At 35.4% G+C, this 19,676-nt stretch overlaps 1 protein-coding gene across 1 annotated transcript; it reads right to left on the reverse strand.

Moving 5' to 3' along the window:
* Positions 1 to 1,199: 1,199 nt before the first annotated feature.
* On the reverse strand, positions 1,200 to 6,567 carry LOC132181470 (Prefoldin chaperone subunit family protein). Its single transcript, XM_059594704.2, has 11 exons — positions 6,293 to 6,567; positions 6,143 to 6,202; positions 5,890 to 6,057; positions 4,558 to 4,624; positions 3,577 to 4,010; positions 3,361 to 3,468; positions 3,150 to 3,183; positions 2,671 to 2,792; positions 1,688 to 1,729; positions 1,520 to 1,597; positions 1,200 to 1,428 (listed from the first exon to the last, which is right to left on the reverse strand). The coding sequence occupies exons 1-11, from the start codon at positions 6,497 to 6,499 to the stop codon at positions 1,372 to 1,374; spliced, it is 1,377 nt and encodes a 458-aa protein (XP_059450687.2). The 5' UTR covers positions 6,500 to 6,567; the 3' UTR covers positions 1,200 to 1,371.
* Between the last annotated feature and the right edge of the window lie 13,109 nt (positions 6,568 to 19,676).

Consider the following 19,676-nt stretch of genomic DNA (forward strand, 5'->3'; position numbering starts at 1 on the left):
ATAGCTGTTGGCGTTTCTCCTGTAGAAACGAGACCGATGGAAGTGTTGAAGATATTTTTTATAAAATCAGCTTCTTTCTTTGATCTGGAAGCGGGGAACATGCTCACATGGAACCCATCTTTCTCACCAACAAACAAGAAAGATTGTAGCTCAGAAAAAAAATAAAATAAAATAAAAAAGAAAGAAAAAGGAAAAGGAAAAAGAAAAGAAGCAAGAAAGAAAGATTGTGAGGAAAAAAAAAAAAAAAAAAAAGAGATTGTGAGGAAGAAGTCAATTGAGGTGGTCAGGTCTAGTATGCGTGTTGGTTAGGGTCTATGCTAGCTAGGTGATTGAAGTAGTGTAGGCATGCAATTGTGCTGGTTGGAAAGGGACCTGATCCTCTCCATTTCAAATGAAATGGAGGAGACACATTTAGTTAAAACAATATAGCATTTTTGTCCAAAACAAATATTTTGGATAAATTTTGAACAAAAATGTCCTCTTGTTTTAACTAAATAGACCCCCTCCATTTCATTCTTCTCCGTTGCGAAGAGGGAAGAGAGAGAAAGGATGAGAGAACAAAATTGATACGCCAAAATGGGGGGACATTCGTCGCCCACCGGTGAATGTGAGTTCGCCCCTGGTCACACACATCAGCATCAATCATAATATTTAAACTTTTTGACAAAAATTAAAGCACGGATATTTTTGCAAGTACAATTAAATTCGGATAAATACCTTAATCTTTACAATTTTTTTTTCTTTCTAAAACAAATGGGAGTATTTTGAAAAAAAAGTTAACGGATAGGTAAAATTACAAACAATTAAAAGACAAACACACTAAATTGAGAGAAATTGAACTTTATGGAAGACATTACAAAAGTGATAACAATTCAAGAGGGTAAAGCTAAGTTTTCCTTTTTTTTTTTTTTTTTTTTTTTTTTTTTTCGAGTATTGCTACATATTACACCTGCATTTCACTCCCATCTCATTAGGCTAATGTGATAATGTCCATTAACTCTTTTTTTTTGTTTTTCTTTTTTCTTTTTAATTTTTAATTTTAAAAAAACTACCAGATTCAAGGGCTAATGAACATTGCTACATCAGCTTAAAAGAATCACAAATGGGAGTGTGATATAGGTGTGGTATGTAGTATTACAATTTTCTTTTTAGTAAGTTGTTCCACTGGCTTTTTAAAATAAATAAATAAACCTTCAATATGAGCAAGGAATTTATCCCTTTTCACTCTGACGATTAATAAAAGTTTTGATACCTCCATCAGATTTCTAAATTTAAACCAACAGCATTTCCAGACATTCTACTTATCAAAAAACACTTCTAGGCATTCTACTTATCAAAAAGCACTTCCAGGCATCAAGACAATGTTGGCGGCTATCTTCTCTGCATCTTGAATCTGGAAACTGGCTTTGAAGGTTGGGAACTCGGGGGCTACAAAGGCCAAAACCATTATATTTTACGTCAATGGAGAAGCTACTAATCACCACACTGCATAAGATATATTATCAATTAGTGAGCCTACCTGTGATGAAGTAGCAGATTGTTGACTAAAATTTGTTTGAATATTGTGAGTGTGCTCTATAATGGAGCCTGGAAAAGCCTGCAAACAATAGATGGTAATAAAATAATTGGTAAAGGCTGACACAGGTATTAGCTACTGTTCATTTCACCCAATTGACAAGTGATATACCTTGTGACTATCAAATCCTGGTTTTGAAGTCTGGTCAGGAACCTGTAAAACAAAGGCTGCTTACAGTACAAGATCTATTGAAGCTATTTAGTGTTTTTACATTTGTTTATATGCATTCTCTTGTACACATCACATTAGAATATTAGCAATTGTCACTAAGGTGGGGATTTCATAGACCTGTTTCATTCCTTTGAGATAGAGTACTTGAATGATGTGGATAAGAATTAAAATCAGACATCACTTCTCATGACTTTCACAAATGCCAATTCCAAATTGTTTCGTGGTATTTGAAATGAGGAAAAAGCACATTTTCCTAACAGAAGTTGCAGAAATTACAGAGCAAAAATCCAGAATCATGGAATTAAAACTGAGAAATCCTAGCACCAGTTTATTTCGCATCAATTGGCTTTTGAGAGTAACCACTATGGCGTCATTTAAATGTTTTAGCACAATGTATATTTTTTCATTTATTCATTCAAAGTAACAATCATTTCCACAAATTTTATTTTTCAACCAGGTTCCTTAGTTGTGAATCAGTCTCAAAATTGTTTCCATTATAGACTTCTTCGTGACAAAAAGAATGATCCAATCAACTCTTCTTAAAATGCCATTCTGTATATGTAGGGGAACCATAAAATGACGCCACTTTTGCTGCCATGAAAGCATTAAAAGACAGCATTCCATAACCTTCTTGACTGTTCCCAAGAAAAATAATCAAGATTTTGAAACTCATACGCAGACAAGAATGTATCAAAGGAAATGCTATAGAAAGGACAGATAACAATCTACCGAAGGAACACCAATAAAAAAGAAATAGATATGTGTTTGCATATAAGCGTCTGTGACCTGTAAGCTAAGTGCAACATCAGGTGGCCAGAGTAATATAATAATCACTACTTGCATGCTGTTTGGAAAGAAAATAAATATGCCAACACCAGAGAGCAGCAAGAGTGAGGTGGAGTTCAGAAATAAGCCATAGACACCTGACTTCTTGATGAGTTTGCTGCTTGAACATTCTCCTTCACTTCAGAAATCATGAAAGCCTTCTCAGGAGGACTGGATTTTATTGCATTGTGTGCCAAACTTGTACCATGTGATATTTCATCTGAAGAGACATGATACAGAAATCAGTTTTAGCAGAAATGACAAGTAGATATGAGCTTAACAACAATTGGCCAAAGTAACAAGCCGATCAATCCCACTCAACACTACTTAAGTGTCATTATGACTGTCAAAGTTATTATAGACTTGGTGGATCCACAATTAGTCAGAAGCCTCTCCTGTCAAAATCTGACACCATGAGAAGGAGAGGGGAGGAGAGGGGGGGTTGGGTGGATGGGAGATAATCATCAGTCTGAGCGTGTAGGGCATAATTAGTAGTCTATCAAAGATCTAGAAATTAATCTGCTATTCAAGAAAGAAAAGAAGAAGACCAATACGAAAGAAATGATTAAAGACTAACCTTTGGGTACCGATTGCACTGTCAAACCTGTACACTGCATTTTAGATTATTAAAAAATCAATGACTCATAAAAACATATAATATCAGTAGCTGAGAAAAGTCAAACAAGCAATAATGCCAAGAAAAAAAAAGCATATAATACCAGTATCTGAGAAAAGTTAAACAAACAATAAGGCCAAGTAAAAAAAAAAGTAGGAAAATCCTATCTTACATTTAGCTGATCAGTTAAATCTTGCTGAGGATGATGCTTATTTAGAAGCTCTTCAGTGGCTGACTTTTTATCTCTCATCCGCTCCAACAGTTTTCTTGACTGATAGTCCTATTTGATCAATGAATAAAACTAACTATTCGTTACAAAATCCAATGTCTTTGAAGTCATTTTTCAACATCTCTAGCTAAAATCTTATAATTTAATCCAACACATTACCTCTGAATATCTGAGATTTTTATCAAGAGATCTCTGATTCAACAACTGATCAAAATCAGCTCTCATTTTCTCTTCTTCATCAGTCTCATTGTCATGTTCAGCTTCAGGTTCTTCTTTTTCAAGTTCATCCAGCCTGGACATTATACGAGCATATTCTTCATCCTTAACGGCAACCTTTGCATTGTCCTCATCCCTTCCATCGCCGAATTCAGCTTCAAGTTCTTCTTTTTCAAGTTCATCCAACCTGGACATCATACGAGCGTATTCTTCATCATCAACTGCAACTTTTGCATTGACCTCATTCCTCCCATTGCCAAGTTCTTCTTTCTCAAGTTCATCCAACCTCGACATCATATGAGCAAATTCTTCATCTTTAACTCCAACTTTTGCCTTGTCGGCTTCAGAAAACCGGGGAGCACCTTCTTTTGGTGGACCTGGAAAAGAACATTGGTCCCTTAAGTGTTGATAGGCTTCAGGATAGTAATCAATTCCAACAAATTTATAGACAGATTGGGTGAGCAAATTATTGACTAGCTCAATGCTACACTTGCTAAATAATAATATTGCAAAAAGAACATTCCAGTGCATATACAGCATTCCATGCATTTATAACATTTGGCAGTTAAGATCTTGGAAGGGCCCCAAAAATATTAAGCACAACATTTGGCAGTTTTCTAGAACAGAAGCTCATTTTTAGAAATGATTCCTTTTCCCCTCAGTAGAGGAGTTCTGTGTACAACTAATCCTTTCAAAAAATTTTTTTTTTTTTGCCAAGCTCTTTACGAATTAAAACAGTGTTTTGATGAATATTAATATAAAGGGGTCACATTATTACTCAAATCATACAGCAAACAAACAAAAAACAAGAAGTTTGATGTAAGCAAATAGTATAATCAAATCCTCCAGCACTTTTACAACTCAACTGCTTCTCAAGTTTCAGAATGAAGCTACTGACAGAAACAACAAGAGGCAAGAACCTGCCTGATTGAGATTCCCTCTCAGTAGAATTTTCCTCCACATAATCTTCCCTTATCTCTACAAGACCTTCCTGTTGTAAGTAGGAATAAAAATACCAACAGATCAATGTCTAATCATGTATAGCCATCAGATGCATTATGAGATAAATAACACATCAAGATATGATAGAAGCTGTACTTTAAAATATAGACAGAAAGAAGCCAGCATAACGGTGCAAGTCCCTATCATGTCAGAAATAAGGCATCCTTTATATGTTAACATTCAACCACAAAGTCATTTTTTTTTTTTTGATAAGTAACATTCAACCACAAAGTCATAAAAAAGAGTAATGCTACTCTTCACACCCGTTGACGTGACGTGTTTTAAGTGGTTTCCCATGTCAGCGACTTTTTTTTTTTTAAAAAAAAAGTCACTTAAAATACGTCATGTAGCAAGTATGAAATGAGTATAAAAAATAGGTGTGAAGAGTGACATTACTCCATAAAGAAATTCAAGAGTAGAACTATTCTTTTATACAACCCAGTAAAACCAAGAAATATGCAGTTCACAAAAGAAATGCTGGTTCACGTGATGTGTGTATTTGCAGCATTGAGTAGCAAAAGGATACTACATCAAAGGCTTATTTGCTCTAAATCACGAAGCATTATCACAAAGAACATGCATGAGCTTATAGAGTACATACACGATTGTCAAAACCATGCACCATTTTCAACATATTCATAGCGTACCTGTCTAATCGGAACAGTATTAATTAATCCAACATTAACAATATTATTATACAAAATCACATAGCATGCAGATGCGCATAAGCCAGAGCTCTATCAATCTAAAATTCGAGTAGCCTCCCAATTCTTTTTACTTCAATTCAAAGCAATTACCAACTTTCACTTTCTTTATTTATTCCATCATCCAAAGTACACCAAATTGAATACAATGCATTGCTACCCCTATTTGTATAACATTCACATAGGAGTATCATATATGTGCTTCAAAACAACAAACAATTCCACAATTCGCCATAAAATCCGATCCATCTGTTGGTGTTAGTGATCTCATTGGCACAACACATACATTGTGTGACCTATTTCCTACTGGCTTAAGCTTTTGGCATTATTTTTTTTAAAAAAAATTGATGTTTTAAAATGAGTTCAATTAGACACCTCCATTAATTAAAATGAGTTCAATTAGACATCTCCATTAATTAAAATGAGCCCAATTAGACATCTCCATTAATTAAAATGAGTTCAATTTGGCACCCATCGAAAACGTTTGATTATTTGTTTGTGTTTCCCACTACCTAAAAGAGCAACAAAAATCAGTGAGAGAGAGACACACCGCAGCTTCAGAAGCCGTGGCACCGAAAAACGAAGCCTCGGCTTGAAGATCGCGCATCATGACCTTCAGAGACTCAGCTTGCGACTCCAAACCCTGCTCTCTTCTCGTCAGAATATCCACCGTCTGTCTGGACGTTCTTTCCGCATAGTAACCCTCTCCTAAAAGAACCTAAATTATAAAAAAATGTTGATTAATTACACAAGTCGTAGTAGTAAAATGGAATAAAATGATAAATTATTATAATTATTATTACCAGAAATTCATTTGTGTGTATCAAACGGCCGGGGAAAAACGCCGCTTTGCCAAACGGAACCTACGGGCAGAGTTCAAAGAAAATAACCGATATGAATTCAGAGAGAGTAAGGTAAATTGTATAGAAAGGTAAAGAGTTAGAGAGCTTTGCCATGATGTCGTGGTGGAGGTCTTCGGGGAGCCTCTGGACGAGGCTGATGAGGCTGGTGTTGTCGGAGATGAAGCCTTGGACGCGGTCCAGCTCGGCCTGCTCCTCGACGAGCGTTTCTTTCACGCGCCTCACCGCCTTCTCGGTGTCCTCCGGCGGAAACAGCGACGCGAGCGGGGTCACCGTCCCCTTCTTCGCTGCCTGTTCCATGTTCGCTCAGAGAGTGAAGAGAGAGAGTTCTGCAGGGGTTTAACGAGGGGTGGGTGACAAAACGCATCGTTTTACTATGAATGTCGTTGCTGACGAAAGGCTCTCGTTTTAAATTTTCATCAAGTCCTTTTGAGTTCATCTCTCTATAATAGTTTCTGTCACACTGAATTTTTTTTGCCAAACCGAGCTCACAGCCTTGTAGTGTACTCTACTACACCGGATTTCAACCCTTTAACCAAGCTCTTTACCCCTTATCATACACTCAGCCTCACCGGATCCTAACCCTTAAAACCAAGCTCATATCTCCGATCATATACTCGGCCACACCAGATTCCACCCTTTAGCCAGGCTCACAAAACCTATCTCACACTCAGCCATACCAGATTATATTAAAAAAAAAATAGCCTTACCTCCTACTACCACTCTTCTAAATACCAAAGATATTACCCAACCAATCCCCGTCATTCTCGATGCCTCCAATTACTTGGCTTGGTCTCAAAATATGAGTAGGTGGCTCAAAAGACATTGTCTTTTGAAATATGTTTTTGGCGAAGAATCTAAACCCGTTGCTGGAAAAGAGGAACCCGCTACGGCTTTCTCTACCCGCCTCCGAGCATAGAAAAATATCAATTACAGGATTATCTCTTGGTTCTCCAACACTTGTGCTGTTTCCATCAGCATGACCTTTGGTAATCTTGACAATGCCAAAGATGTTTGGGGCATGTTAGCTCAACGCTACAACACTACCAATCTTGCTCAGCCGATTTCAGATTGTAACCAAGGTTCATCGCATGCACTAGGAACCAAGTCAGAGTATTACTGATTTTTATTTACAAATGACTTATCTTTGGAATCAATTAGCATTATGTAAGCCAGAGTGGAGGGATAAGGTTGATGCCTCCAAGTACATCGCTTTTCGCCAGTGGCAAATCCAGGAATTCATTCTACCGGGGGCGTTAATAAAATAATAAAAATTTTTTTTTTCTCTTTATATATTATATTTTTATTATAATATGGTAAATACAATAAAAAAAATAAAATAAAAAAAAGGAGAAATTATATCACAATATACGTATTACAAAAAGCATATTTATCTGACTTCATAAATATATGCTAAATTGATATATCAGTTACCATGTAAACACTACTACAAAAGTAAAGGAAAATACAAAATACAAAGGGCCTAAAATTGCATTCTACGCGGTCTTAGAGAAACAAAATCATCAATTATCAAATTTGAATCGAAGCTTTTAGCAATTTCCCTTTCAATGTAGACAAGTAAATTATCTCCAAGAAACTCATCTTCCATTTTGTTACGAAGTCTTGTTTTAACAATTTTCATTGCTGAAAATGCTTGTTCGGTAGTTACTGTAGACACTGGAAGAGTCAAAACAAGACGAATCAATCTATCAATAAGATAATATGTATATGATTTTCCGGCCTCTATCAATCCTCAACATAATTCCGCAATAGAAGACAATTTTTGTAATTTCGGATGATTAAGCATGTCAACTTCAAAATGCTTCAACTAAAATCTCAAAATAATTTTTTTTTCTGCTCAGAAAAATCAAGAGAATAGTACTTCTTTGCAAGACTACATATATCATCAATATTAAATGATTTATAAGCATCTTTTGGATCAAAAGCTAAACTAAGTGTTAAGAGTTTAATTGCCCTTTCACCAAATCTACAATCAAGCTCTTACAATTGAAAGTCTATAGTAGCATTGAATACATCAAAATGATAATGATGTTCCACCATAATGTTATCCCGTGAAGATGACCTCAGCCTTTAACATAACAAGCACCCAAATCCGGAATGTCTATTTCAAATTTCTTGGAAAAAGAGACTACTTTCTCAAGAAAATTATCCCAATCTCCATTTCTCAATTTTTGGAGGAGTGCTTTTGTATTATAAACTAATTGCATAGCATTCAAGATGTCATGAGATTTTTGTTGCAAATGTTGACAAAGACAATCAGTAGTACCCATGATTTCCCTCATCAAATGTAAAATGAATATGAATTTGAATTATGTAATCATTTCATAAGCAGCATCAGTATCCCCATGTTAAGAGTAAGTAGATCTTTCTTTTATAATCTTTTCAAGCACTGAACAAGCAGGATTAAACAACCTTAGTAGGCTACAAATGGAATAAAAATGAGAACCCCAACGAGAATCACCAGCTCGTTTCAAAGTGCCAATTTGGTTAGCCACTTTTCCAGTTTCAAGTTCATCAATAGCTATCAAATGTGCGATATCTTCTTCTTGAGCATCTTGCAAATCACGATGACATTTACATGAAGCACTAACCACATTGATAATGAAATTCAAATTTGAGAAGAAATCATGAAAAACAATTACCTCTCGAGATGCAGCAACTAATGCTAATTATAATCGATGTGCAAAACAATGAACATAGTATGCACAAGAACATTCATTAAGAAATAATGCCTACAATCATTTCCATTCACCACGCATATTGCTAGCACCATCATACCCTTGCCCATGAATACTTTGAATATCAAGACAATTTTGAGAAAGAACGTCAGATATTTTGTCCTTTAAAGTCAATGCCGATGTATCTTTAACTTGGACAATATCAAATAAGCGTTCTTGTATAAAACCATCTTTATTAACAAATCTCAAAACAATAGTCATTTGTTCTCTTTTATACTCATCCCGTGCCTCATCAACAATAATACCAAATTTTGAATCACCAATTTCTTCACGAATTGCATCTCGCACCCTTTTTGCCCGAACATGTAAAATATCTTTTTGGACATGATATGAAGTATATTTTGCATTTTGTGGAGCATTTTCTAAAACAACCTTGGAAACATCCTCATTGTAATTGGACACAAGTTTTATCAACTCGAAAAAATTGCCACGATTTTTAGAATCGGGACCTTTATCGTGACCTCTATAAGGACATCCTTGATATGCTAAATACCGAATAGAATCGATTGAAGTCTTCAATCGCAATCGATTGTGCAATTTTTTCTTCCAAAGTTTGCTTATCTATCACCTTATCAATATGTTGAGATTGATTATTCAAATTGTCACAACACTTAACAGCATTATTATGAGGTGAACATGACACATTTCTCATGTGGGCCAAAAAAGAACAATGCGTACCATCATTAACTTTCTTCCAATTATGAAATCCTTCAATTGTAAATGCACTACCTCCAAACCGCCCCATAGGCTTTTTAACAAAAAGAAAGCAGGGTAAACAATAAGCAGCATCTTTGTCCTTAGAATATTCTAACCAATCAAACATCTTATACCAAGATGATTGAAATCTTTGGCGATTTTTTTTTTTTTTTTCAGTTCCCGAAAACGGATATCCAGAACTATTAGAAGATATGAACCTATGCGGACCAACTTTAAGATAAGCACATCTAATTTTATCCTATTGATTAACAAGATATTCCCATATTTGAGGACGTAACCTTGGATCATGTTGTAGAGTGGAAATGTCAAATGACTCAACTACTTGAGATTCAATTCTTGGCATCTTAGAAGGGCGTTGTTCAGGAGCTAAAGTTTGAGGATTGGATATCGAGGAAGACATTTTAGAATTTGAATCAGCATCTTTTTTCTTAAAAAATGCATCAATTGTTTTTGGCTTGCCCATAATGTAATATAAGAATTTTCATAAACCTGGAAAATTATTTATCTATTAGTTTTAATTTTCAGACTAAACAAATCTTAAACTAAGGACATCACAAACATAAAATAATTTAGACTACTTACGAAGTAAACTAAGTACAATTAATAGTGTTTAAGAAAAATGAGTACCTTTCGGTCAATTAGTTATGTTGAGGAATTTCTTGAAAACAAACCAACCGCAATAAGAAATTAGCCGAATGCTGCAAACCAATAAAAGCAAATAATTAATTAGAAGAAGAAAGAATGGAACACAATAAAAAGAAGAAGTTATCTTCCAAATTGATTACTTATTTTAAAGATATTTATTACTTTAATAGAATAAATTAAAAAAATTCAATCTAATTTGGAGGAGTTTTATCCATCTAAAATCAAGGAGTTGTATTTTACTTTGTACTTCAATTGAAAAAGACATGCCTGATTCTCACACTACACTAATACTTTAAATACAACTACATTAATAAATTTCACGCCTATCTCTTAACATAATTTATGCCAATTAAAAACCCCTAAAGAAAAGTATGAACATGTCATTGCAATTTATTTTTGTTTGAATATTTTATGACTATTAAAATTTAAACACTTAAGATTATGTTGAAAATTATTTGAAAAAGTATTAGATTGTTTAGAATTAAATTTGTCTCTTTTTTTTTTTTGTTTTTTTCCAAAGCAATCTTCTTGAGAGTTCTACTATCAATTAAAGAGTAAAAAAAAAATTAAAGATTATTTCCCCATTCCTCAAACTCTTCATCTCATTCTAAAGGACTATTTTTTCCCCCTCCCCAGCCCCCTAATCAACCTTTACAATAAATGAAAGACTAAAGAAAGAAAAAAACAAAAACAAAAACAAAAACAAAATTACTTTACACAATCACACTTTTTTTTTTCTTTTTTTTGTCTCATTGTTTCACTTCACACCCACACGGCCACATGCCACAACCACAGTCCATAAATAATTTTTTTTTTTCTTATCTTTTTCTTTTTCACTCTTGAACTTTGAGTCTTGTCCTTATCTTTTTAAGCCTTAAACATCTTATTTCACAGAGTAGTCTTCTACTCTTCTTTCACCTTTCAGCGTTTCACGGAAGCGGCAAGCCACAAGCCAAAAAAGCTTTCACCGTTAACCGTTTGGTCCGTTTCAGAGTTTTTCTTTTCTTAGTTCTCACATGCTCAAATTTCTTCCAAGAAAAAATGGTGTTTCAGAAAAGCCCCAAATCTCAAAGCATAAATCAAATTAAATTCTATAGTCTACAGAGTCACAACGAAGAGAAGAAACTCATGGTGTTGCACTGTTGCTGCCGCTGGTGGTGCGTGGACGGCCAATGGTGGATGTACAACAGATCAACGGTCAGACGGTGGGTGTGAGACAAATTATGGTGTTCAGCCTCACTCGGTATTTCTTCAACAACAAAAAATTCTCTCTATTTTTTGAGGTTGCCGGGTTGGGTGAGATTGTGAGAGAGTAAAATTTGAGGGATTTCTTGAAACAAAAACTTTGGCCCCTTTCCCCATGACCCTTGTGCAGTGTGCGTGTGTAAATTTTGATTGATAATTTGACAGGATGGTTTGCCGATTGCGTGGAGAGGAAAGCAAAGAAATAATTTTTTTTATTAGTTTTTTTTTTTTTTAAAGGTACACTTGTATTTTGTAAGGGGTTTATTATTATTAGTTTTTTTATTAATTTTTTTTTGTAATTAATTTTTTTTTTTACATAGCATTCCTTTATAGACTTTTAGTATAATAGATAGAAAAAAAAAAAAAAAAAAAAAAAAACTTGTACGGGTTGATTTTCAAATTGCAAGGGCAGTAACAAAAATTTGTAGGGGCGGTAACAAAATTTTCCAGAAAAATACTTGAAAAGTTTTTTTCAATTTTTTTTTACCAGGGGCGCCCACCCCCAGGGCGCCCCCACATAAATCTGCCACTGCTTTTCGCAATAGCATACGCTAGGCCAAGTTTTTTACGGCAATTTGAGATGAGTTTGAGAATACTCGGGCTTCTCTTCTTCACCACTCACCGCTATCATCCTTGGAAAGTGTTCTTAGTAAACTCATTTTAGAAGAGACCCGATTCTCTCCTATGAAATTGCACACTTCTGAGATGGTCATGGCCACTGCATCACGCAATACTCATGCACCTAATTTATTCCTATCGGGTCTTCCTCGTCTAATCGAAATATCCAGTGCCATTACTGTCAAAAATTTGGCCACAGGTATAGTGAATGCAGAAAAAGACTTTATCGTGGGAATCACCAAGCTCCTTGTCATAAGGCTGCTACTGTCACTCATACTGATACATCATATATGTCTTACACCGATGCTGCACCTCAACCCAGTACTCTTTCTCCTGCAGAAATTGAGGCTCTTTTTCATCAGGTTTTATCTTAGTCCAATCTTAATACCGCCATGTCCACCACACCAGGTAATTCTTCTTGGTATATTGATTCTGCTTGCTGTAATCACATGACACCAAACTCTTTCATATTTTTTGCAAAATTTGTTTTACCTGTCCCTACCACCATTTACATGGCTAATGGTTCCCATCTTGATGTTAGTCACATCGAGTCTGTTTCTACTCATCAACTATTTATGTCTGATACATATTTAATGCCTAATATTTCATTAAATCTTTTATCTGTTGGTCAACTTTGTAAAGTTGGCTTATAAATACATTTTTCTAAATGAGGTTGTGATGTACAGGATCCAACGAAGGGACAGTTAATTGGGACCGCTCGTAAGATTGGACGTCTGTTTGAGCTTTCATCGCTCCATCTTCCTCCTACTGTGGTCAATTAGGGTCTATTGAGTTTGAGTCATTCGATTGTGTTGCGTGTCAACTTGGAAAACAAAGTGCTTTACCTTTTTATAATAATGACTCTATTTCTTCTGCTTCTTTTAATTTGGTGCATTCTGATGTATGGGGCCCTGCACCTATTCCCGCCATGGGAAGATCCCGCTATTTTGTGATTTTTGTGGATGATTATTCTCGATACACATGGCTTTACCTTCTACAAAATCGGTCTGAACTTCCAAAAGTTTATTCTGAATTTCCCGAAACATGAAAATTTTTTGTTCTGATAATGCCATGGAGTATCGTGAATCTACCTTTCTTGCTACTCTCAAACAAAATGGCACTCTTCCTCATCATTCTTGCCCGAATACTTCTTAGCATAATAGTCGTGCTAAACGTAAACACATGCACATTTTAGAGACTGTCAGGGCTTTGCTCCTTTTTGCTTCTATCCTTGAACATTTTTGGGGAAAAGCCGTTCTTTTCTACTGTTTACACTATTAATAAGGTCCCGTCTCCCACTACTTTAAATAGGCCCCCCTTATAAACTCCTGTATGGTTCTCCTCTTGATTACCAATCCCTCTATATCTTTAGTTGTGTTTATTTCGTGCTTCTTCCACCTCATGAATGCGCGAAAGTACAACCTCGTTCTCGCCTATGTTGTTTTCTTGGGTATGGAATTGAACATAAATGATATCGTTGTTATGATCCTATTTCCAAACGGCTCTGCATCTCGCGGCATGTCACTTTTTTGGAACATCGGTTCTTTAGTGGTATGGAGTCTTTTCCTCCTAGTCCCTCTAGTTCTTCTCCAGTCTTCACTAATGTCTCGTTTGATTTGTTCCCCGAAACTACTGATCTTGATGCAGAGATGACAAGCTATCCAAACAACATTACAACGGTCGACCCCAATGCCCTTGTCCTGCCTGTTGATCCATCTACTCTTGAGCCTAATCTCTTTATCCCTCGTCGTTCTACTCGAGTAACAGCTCTTCCTTCCCATCTTCGTGAATCGTGATTATCATTGTTATTCTGCTCTTACTACTTTACATGAACCTCACTCTTTTCGTAAGGCTCATACTAACCCTCTTTGGAAAAATGCTACGTCCGAAGAACTTAATGCTCTTTCCAAAACCCATACCTAGGACTTAGTTGATTTACCTTCAGGCAAAACTGTGGTAGGATGCAAATGGGTATACAAGATTAAGACAAAATCTAATGAGTCTGTTGAGCGATACAAGGCACGTCTTGTGGGTAAGGGGTTCAATCAAGAGTATGGCATTGATTATGAGGAGACTTTGCGTTGGTGACTCGCCTTACTTCTGTCCGATCCCTCCTTGTCATAGCCTCAGTGCGTTATTGGGATCTTTTCCAAATGTATGTGAAAAATGCATTTCTCAACGGTGATCTTAGCGAATTGAAGAATTTTACATGCAACCTCCTCCTGGATATGATCATCCGCCTCATAAAGTTTGTCGACTTCGCCGGGCATTATATGGTCTGAAATAGGCTCCATGGGCTTGGTTTGTTAAATTTAGCTCCACTATTGCACATATTGGATTTGTTTCTAGCTCCCATGACTCTACACTTTTTATCCAGCAAACAGATTTTGGTCTCATTCTTCTCTTACTATATGTTGATGATATGATTATTATTGGTGATGTTACTGGTGATGATACTGTCGGTATTCATAACCTTCAACAGTTTTTAAGTCAACAATTTGAGATGAAGGATTTGGGTTTTTTCAGCTACTTTCTTGGATTGAAAGTATCTTCTGACTCAGATGGTTACTATCTTTTTCAAGCAAAATATGCTTCTGATCTCTTCTCACGAATTGGCCTTACTGGCTGCAAAATTGTTGATAGTCATCTAGAGACAAATATCAAACTTCGAGCCACTAATGGTGAGCTACTTTCCGATGCCATTCTCTATCGACAGTTAGTTGGAAGTCTCATTTATCTTACTATGACAAGACCGGATCTTTCCTATGCGGTTCATCTTGTCAATCAGTTTATGACCGCACCACGCTCCATTCATTATGTTGCTGTTCTTCGCATCCTTCACTATGTGAAGGGCACTTTGTTTCATGGGCTGCATTTCTCTTCCCACTCCTCATTAGACTTACATGTATATTCAGATGCTGATTGTGCAGGTGATCCCACTGATCGTCATTCCACCACGAGTTATTGCTTTTACTTGGTGACTCTCTCATCTCTTGGCGTAGTAAGAAACAATCTATTGTTGCTCACTCTAGCACTGAAGCTGAGTATCGTGCCCTTGCTAACACCACCTCTGAGCTCCTTTGGCTCCATTGGCTACTACATGATATGGGTGTTTCTCAGACCTCTACCTCTCCTATCTTTTGTGACAATCGGAGTGCGATTCAGATTGCGCATAATAATGTATTTCATGAATGCACTAAACATATTGAGATCGACTGCCATTTTGTGCGCCATCATCTTTTGCAAGGAACTCTCTATCTTTGTCTTATTGCTTCTGCTGATTAGTTGGCCGATGTGTTCACTAAAGCACATCCATCTGGACGGTTTCGCGATCTTGTTTCCAAACTCAAGTTGGCATCCACATGGTACCTTGAGTTTGAGAGGGGATGTTAGAATACATTCAGATTATATTCTGATATTTAGAATAATTGCTGATTGATTTATATTTCCCGATATATATATATATATGTCCATTAACTCTTGATTGCATTTTCTTATTTTATCTGGCCTTATTCAACTATAAAGAGGCTCTCTTGTATACAGTTTAAGACACACATAAATACATTATTCAGCTTATTTTTATATTTCTCTAGTTATTTTAACAAGAAGCTATAAGCCTATATCACTAGTTCCGAAAATAAAAATAACAAATACAAATGATTTAAAATTCATTCTATGACAAGGATCTCCTACAATTTTAGTAAAATTGTACATTATGTAATTTTAGGCCTTTTCTACATCGAACGACTTGAAAAATGCCATATATTAAAAATGTGACATATTACCGAGGCAGTTAGAAATAATTTTCCTACTAAAAGGCTTATTCTTTACTTTTGAAGATATATTTTTTTTTCTTCATAAAATCAAAAGACAGGTTTTGTCTCAGTTTTTTTACAACATAAAGAGTAAGAACATATAAAAATATACTCAATTTTTATCGGCAACAAATAAGTGGCATTTTTTTAAGCTGTTTAATATAAAAAACAACATAAATTTCGTTTACAATTTATTTAATATTGTAGCTCCCACGACTACCTGATTCCATGCTTTACTAAACAAACCCTTAAAGAAAATATGAACGAACAAAAAATTGTAGGTGAAATTGTTTTGTTTTTTTTTGTTTTTTTGGCATGATATTGGTAGACAATTGCCAACATTATAATAAAAGGAAAAAAAAAATTAAAAATGGTTTGGGGTTAGGGTAGCTTCCTATAACTAAATATTGGGGATGATCAAACCATTCCTAAAAACTGCTCTCAACAGTCAGTTATAGAGGTAGTTAAACCACTCTCAAGACCCTTGTGCATAGGTGAAACCATGTTGTTGGTTTCGTTTTTTTTTTGGGGGGGTGAGCAATAGAGTCCCTACATTTTTAAAATGTCCTAAAATGATATGTATTTTATGAAATAGACCTTTTAAATTTAATTTTTTACCCTCCAAAAATATTTTATGTTTTTTTTTTTTTTTTTTTTTTTCGTCCGCTCCACCTAAAGCTCTAGTTTCACCCTTGTCCTAATGGGTGGTTTTGTCACTTCATCAATCGCTTCCAGGTTGGCCGATCATCCCCACCCCAAACATTTTTTTTTTGTACTCTTTTTTATTTGAGTGTGAAATTCATTTCATGAAAAATGATCAAAATTTGTATGGAGCAATAATTTTATTACCGAAACATATTACAAAGAATTTTATAAATTCATTTTGAAATTATAGGGATTTATTTGATACAAGGTTAAATCAAGGGACCAATTTTACAAATTTGTCTATAATAAACACTCGCTCTTTGTCTTTAACGACAAGAAAACATAATCTACGAAAACGTTAACGTTACAAGTTAACACGTATTTATTATTATATTATGATTTGGATTAGGTGCTGGAAAAAAAAAATTACAGCATATTTGTTGTTTTTTCAATGGTCTAGATTTAATTCTATTTTATATATATATATAAGGGAGAAGGAATAAAGTTAAAACTAAATCATTAAAAAAACTAGCCCATATAGTGCTGGTTTTTTTTATAGCACCTTAAGCCAGAGTTATTATCTACTACCAAAATACTAGAAGCCAACTGTTCACATTAAGCTATTTTCAAGGAAATGTGATTTGGAAACAAATTCGAGTTGGAATTATTTTCATTAGAGAATGGAGGGCCGAACTACTTCCAGAAGACCCATTAGCCGAAGTTGCCCAAAGAAGAGCTGACGGCCCACTATATACCAAAGGTCCAATAAACCAACGGCCCATGGAGCACCTATGACCATTGTCAAAGTAGCTCAATTGAAGCCTGAGCGCACTATTATGCACAACAACTCTCCACAGTCAATCAAAGGCTTGCGAGCTCATTTAACTAGTCAGGGTGCACCATTCCTTGAGTACGTTCTGAGTCTTCTGACACAGAAAATCGTGCACCCTACCAACTTATGTAACAGTCTACTCATATCCTTACGTACCCCTTCACCCCCACGAGGGGAATGAGATCCTCTCCATTTCAAAGGAAATGTTTTGAAATTAAGAGGAACCGGTTAGTACAATATAGGAAGGTAAAATGGTATTTTCAAAGACCATTTTGACCTTTTGTTTTTCTTAACCAGTTCCTCTCCATTTCAAAGGAAATGGAGATGATTCTTTTGGCCCACGAGGGGCGTGCACACTCATTGCCTATCTCACAAGGTTCCTCCAATAGGCCTAGGGGTTAAGAGAATTTTAATAGGGGTGAAATTTAAAACCGCCTAACCGCAACTGCTAACCGCTAACCGCCTAACCGCTTTGAAAGCAGTTAGTAAAAACCGCTAACCGCCTAGGTGGTTGCGGTTAGCGGTTAGTGGGTTTTGAAAATCCGCTAAACGCTAACCACTACCCACTAACCGCTTTTTTTTTTTTTAAAAAAAATATAATATATATTTATATTATATATATATATTTCATATAATAAATAACAATAAGCCGTTGTAGCATAGTAGTAATTATGCCCCTCTTTCACCCAAGATTCCCGGTTTCGATTCCTCCAAACCTTGACTTTTGTTTACGTTTTATATTTTTATTATATATATAATATAGAAGTGCAAGAAATGGGTTTTTTTGGTTGATTGACTTTTTATGAACTTTTTTTGGTTGATTGAAATGGGCTTCAAGCTTTAAGTTCAACCATGTTGGTTTTTTTTTGTTGGTTGTGAGTTTATGAACTTGTTTGTGTTTTATTTTATTTCTATGTTGTGTATAAGACTACAAGTGAAGGGATGATTTTGTTGTAATTTTATTTGTATATTATATGGTGTGTAGATTTGTAGAAGGTGGCCAATAAGATTTTGGTATACAACAATTTTTAATGCTAAAATGGCCACGAAAAGGCAAAAAAAAAAAAAAAAAACGTTTAAAATGAGCAGAAAAAAAATGTTTAAAGTGAGCCCAAAAGGGCTGGTCTAAAACCAGCCCAAAATCGGTCAAAAAACAAAAGCCCAAAAAAAAGGCAGAAAAAGTGGTTATCTCAAAGTGGAACCGGGCGGTTAAGGCAGTTAACCGCTACTCGGTTAGCAGAGGCGGTTAATAAAAATTACTAACAGCCTAGGCGGTTGCGGTTAGCGGTTTTAGCCACTAACCGCTAACTGCAACTGCTATTTCACTCCTAAATTTTAATTTCAAATCCCTTGTATCCCAAAAACCCTAGAGGAAAGAAGGGAGACAAGTCTTATAAAAGTAACAATTCAATATTGTAACATCCCGTAGAAATCAATTAATTGGTAATTGACTCCATGTTTCGTCTCACAGCTTACATCCCTCACGGGACAAGACTTTGGGATCATTATCTATCCTAAATGAAAGAATACAGTGAAAGACTTTAAACTATAGGAATAGAAAGTAATAAGGGAAAAATGCAGTTTACCCCCCTAAAGTTTCAGGGATTTTTCAATTTTAACTAAAAAGTTCAAAAATTGGCAATCTACCCCCTGAAGTTTCAAAAATTAGCAATTTAAACCTTTTGTTACTAATTTTCGTTAAATTGGACGGAAATTTTTTTTAAAAAAGCCTGAAGGTAATGATATAATTTCATAGATTTTCGTCAATTTAGACGAAAAAATTAAACGAAGGGTTTAAATTGTCAATTTTTAAACTTTGAGGTTAAAATTGAAAGACCCCTGAAACTTCAGGGGGATAAACTGTATTTTCTCCAAGTAATAACTAAGTACCACAAGTATAATCACCAAAGTAAAGATAAAGTATCATATTATAAATAGGTCATCAAATGTACTAGTCAAAGACCGATCATCAGAATATAGGTTACAAACCCAAATCATTGTTTTAAAATAAGATAACAAGATTAACGCATAATCTTAAGTAGTGCAAGCATGATCACTATCTCTCTCGTCTCTCACCGGATGGTCCTTCCATCGTCCCACATGTACTTTAGCCAAACCTGGTCCATATCCTAAAAAATGACCTCGATCAGGTCTTGGGCAACCAACATTATCTGGTCAGAAGGCATCCTCTTTTACGCTAC

This window comes from Corylus avellana, chromosome 5 (genome assembly GCF_965113065.1).
Source record: "Corylus avellana chromosome 5, dhCorAvel1.hap1.2, whole genome shotgun sequence".
Taxonomy (NCBI): domain Eukaryota; kingdom Viridiplantae; phylum Streptophyta; class Magnoliopsida; order Fagales; family Betulaceae; genus Corylus; species Corylus avellana.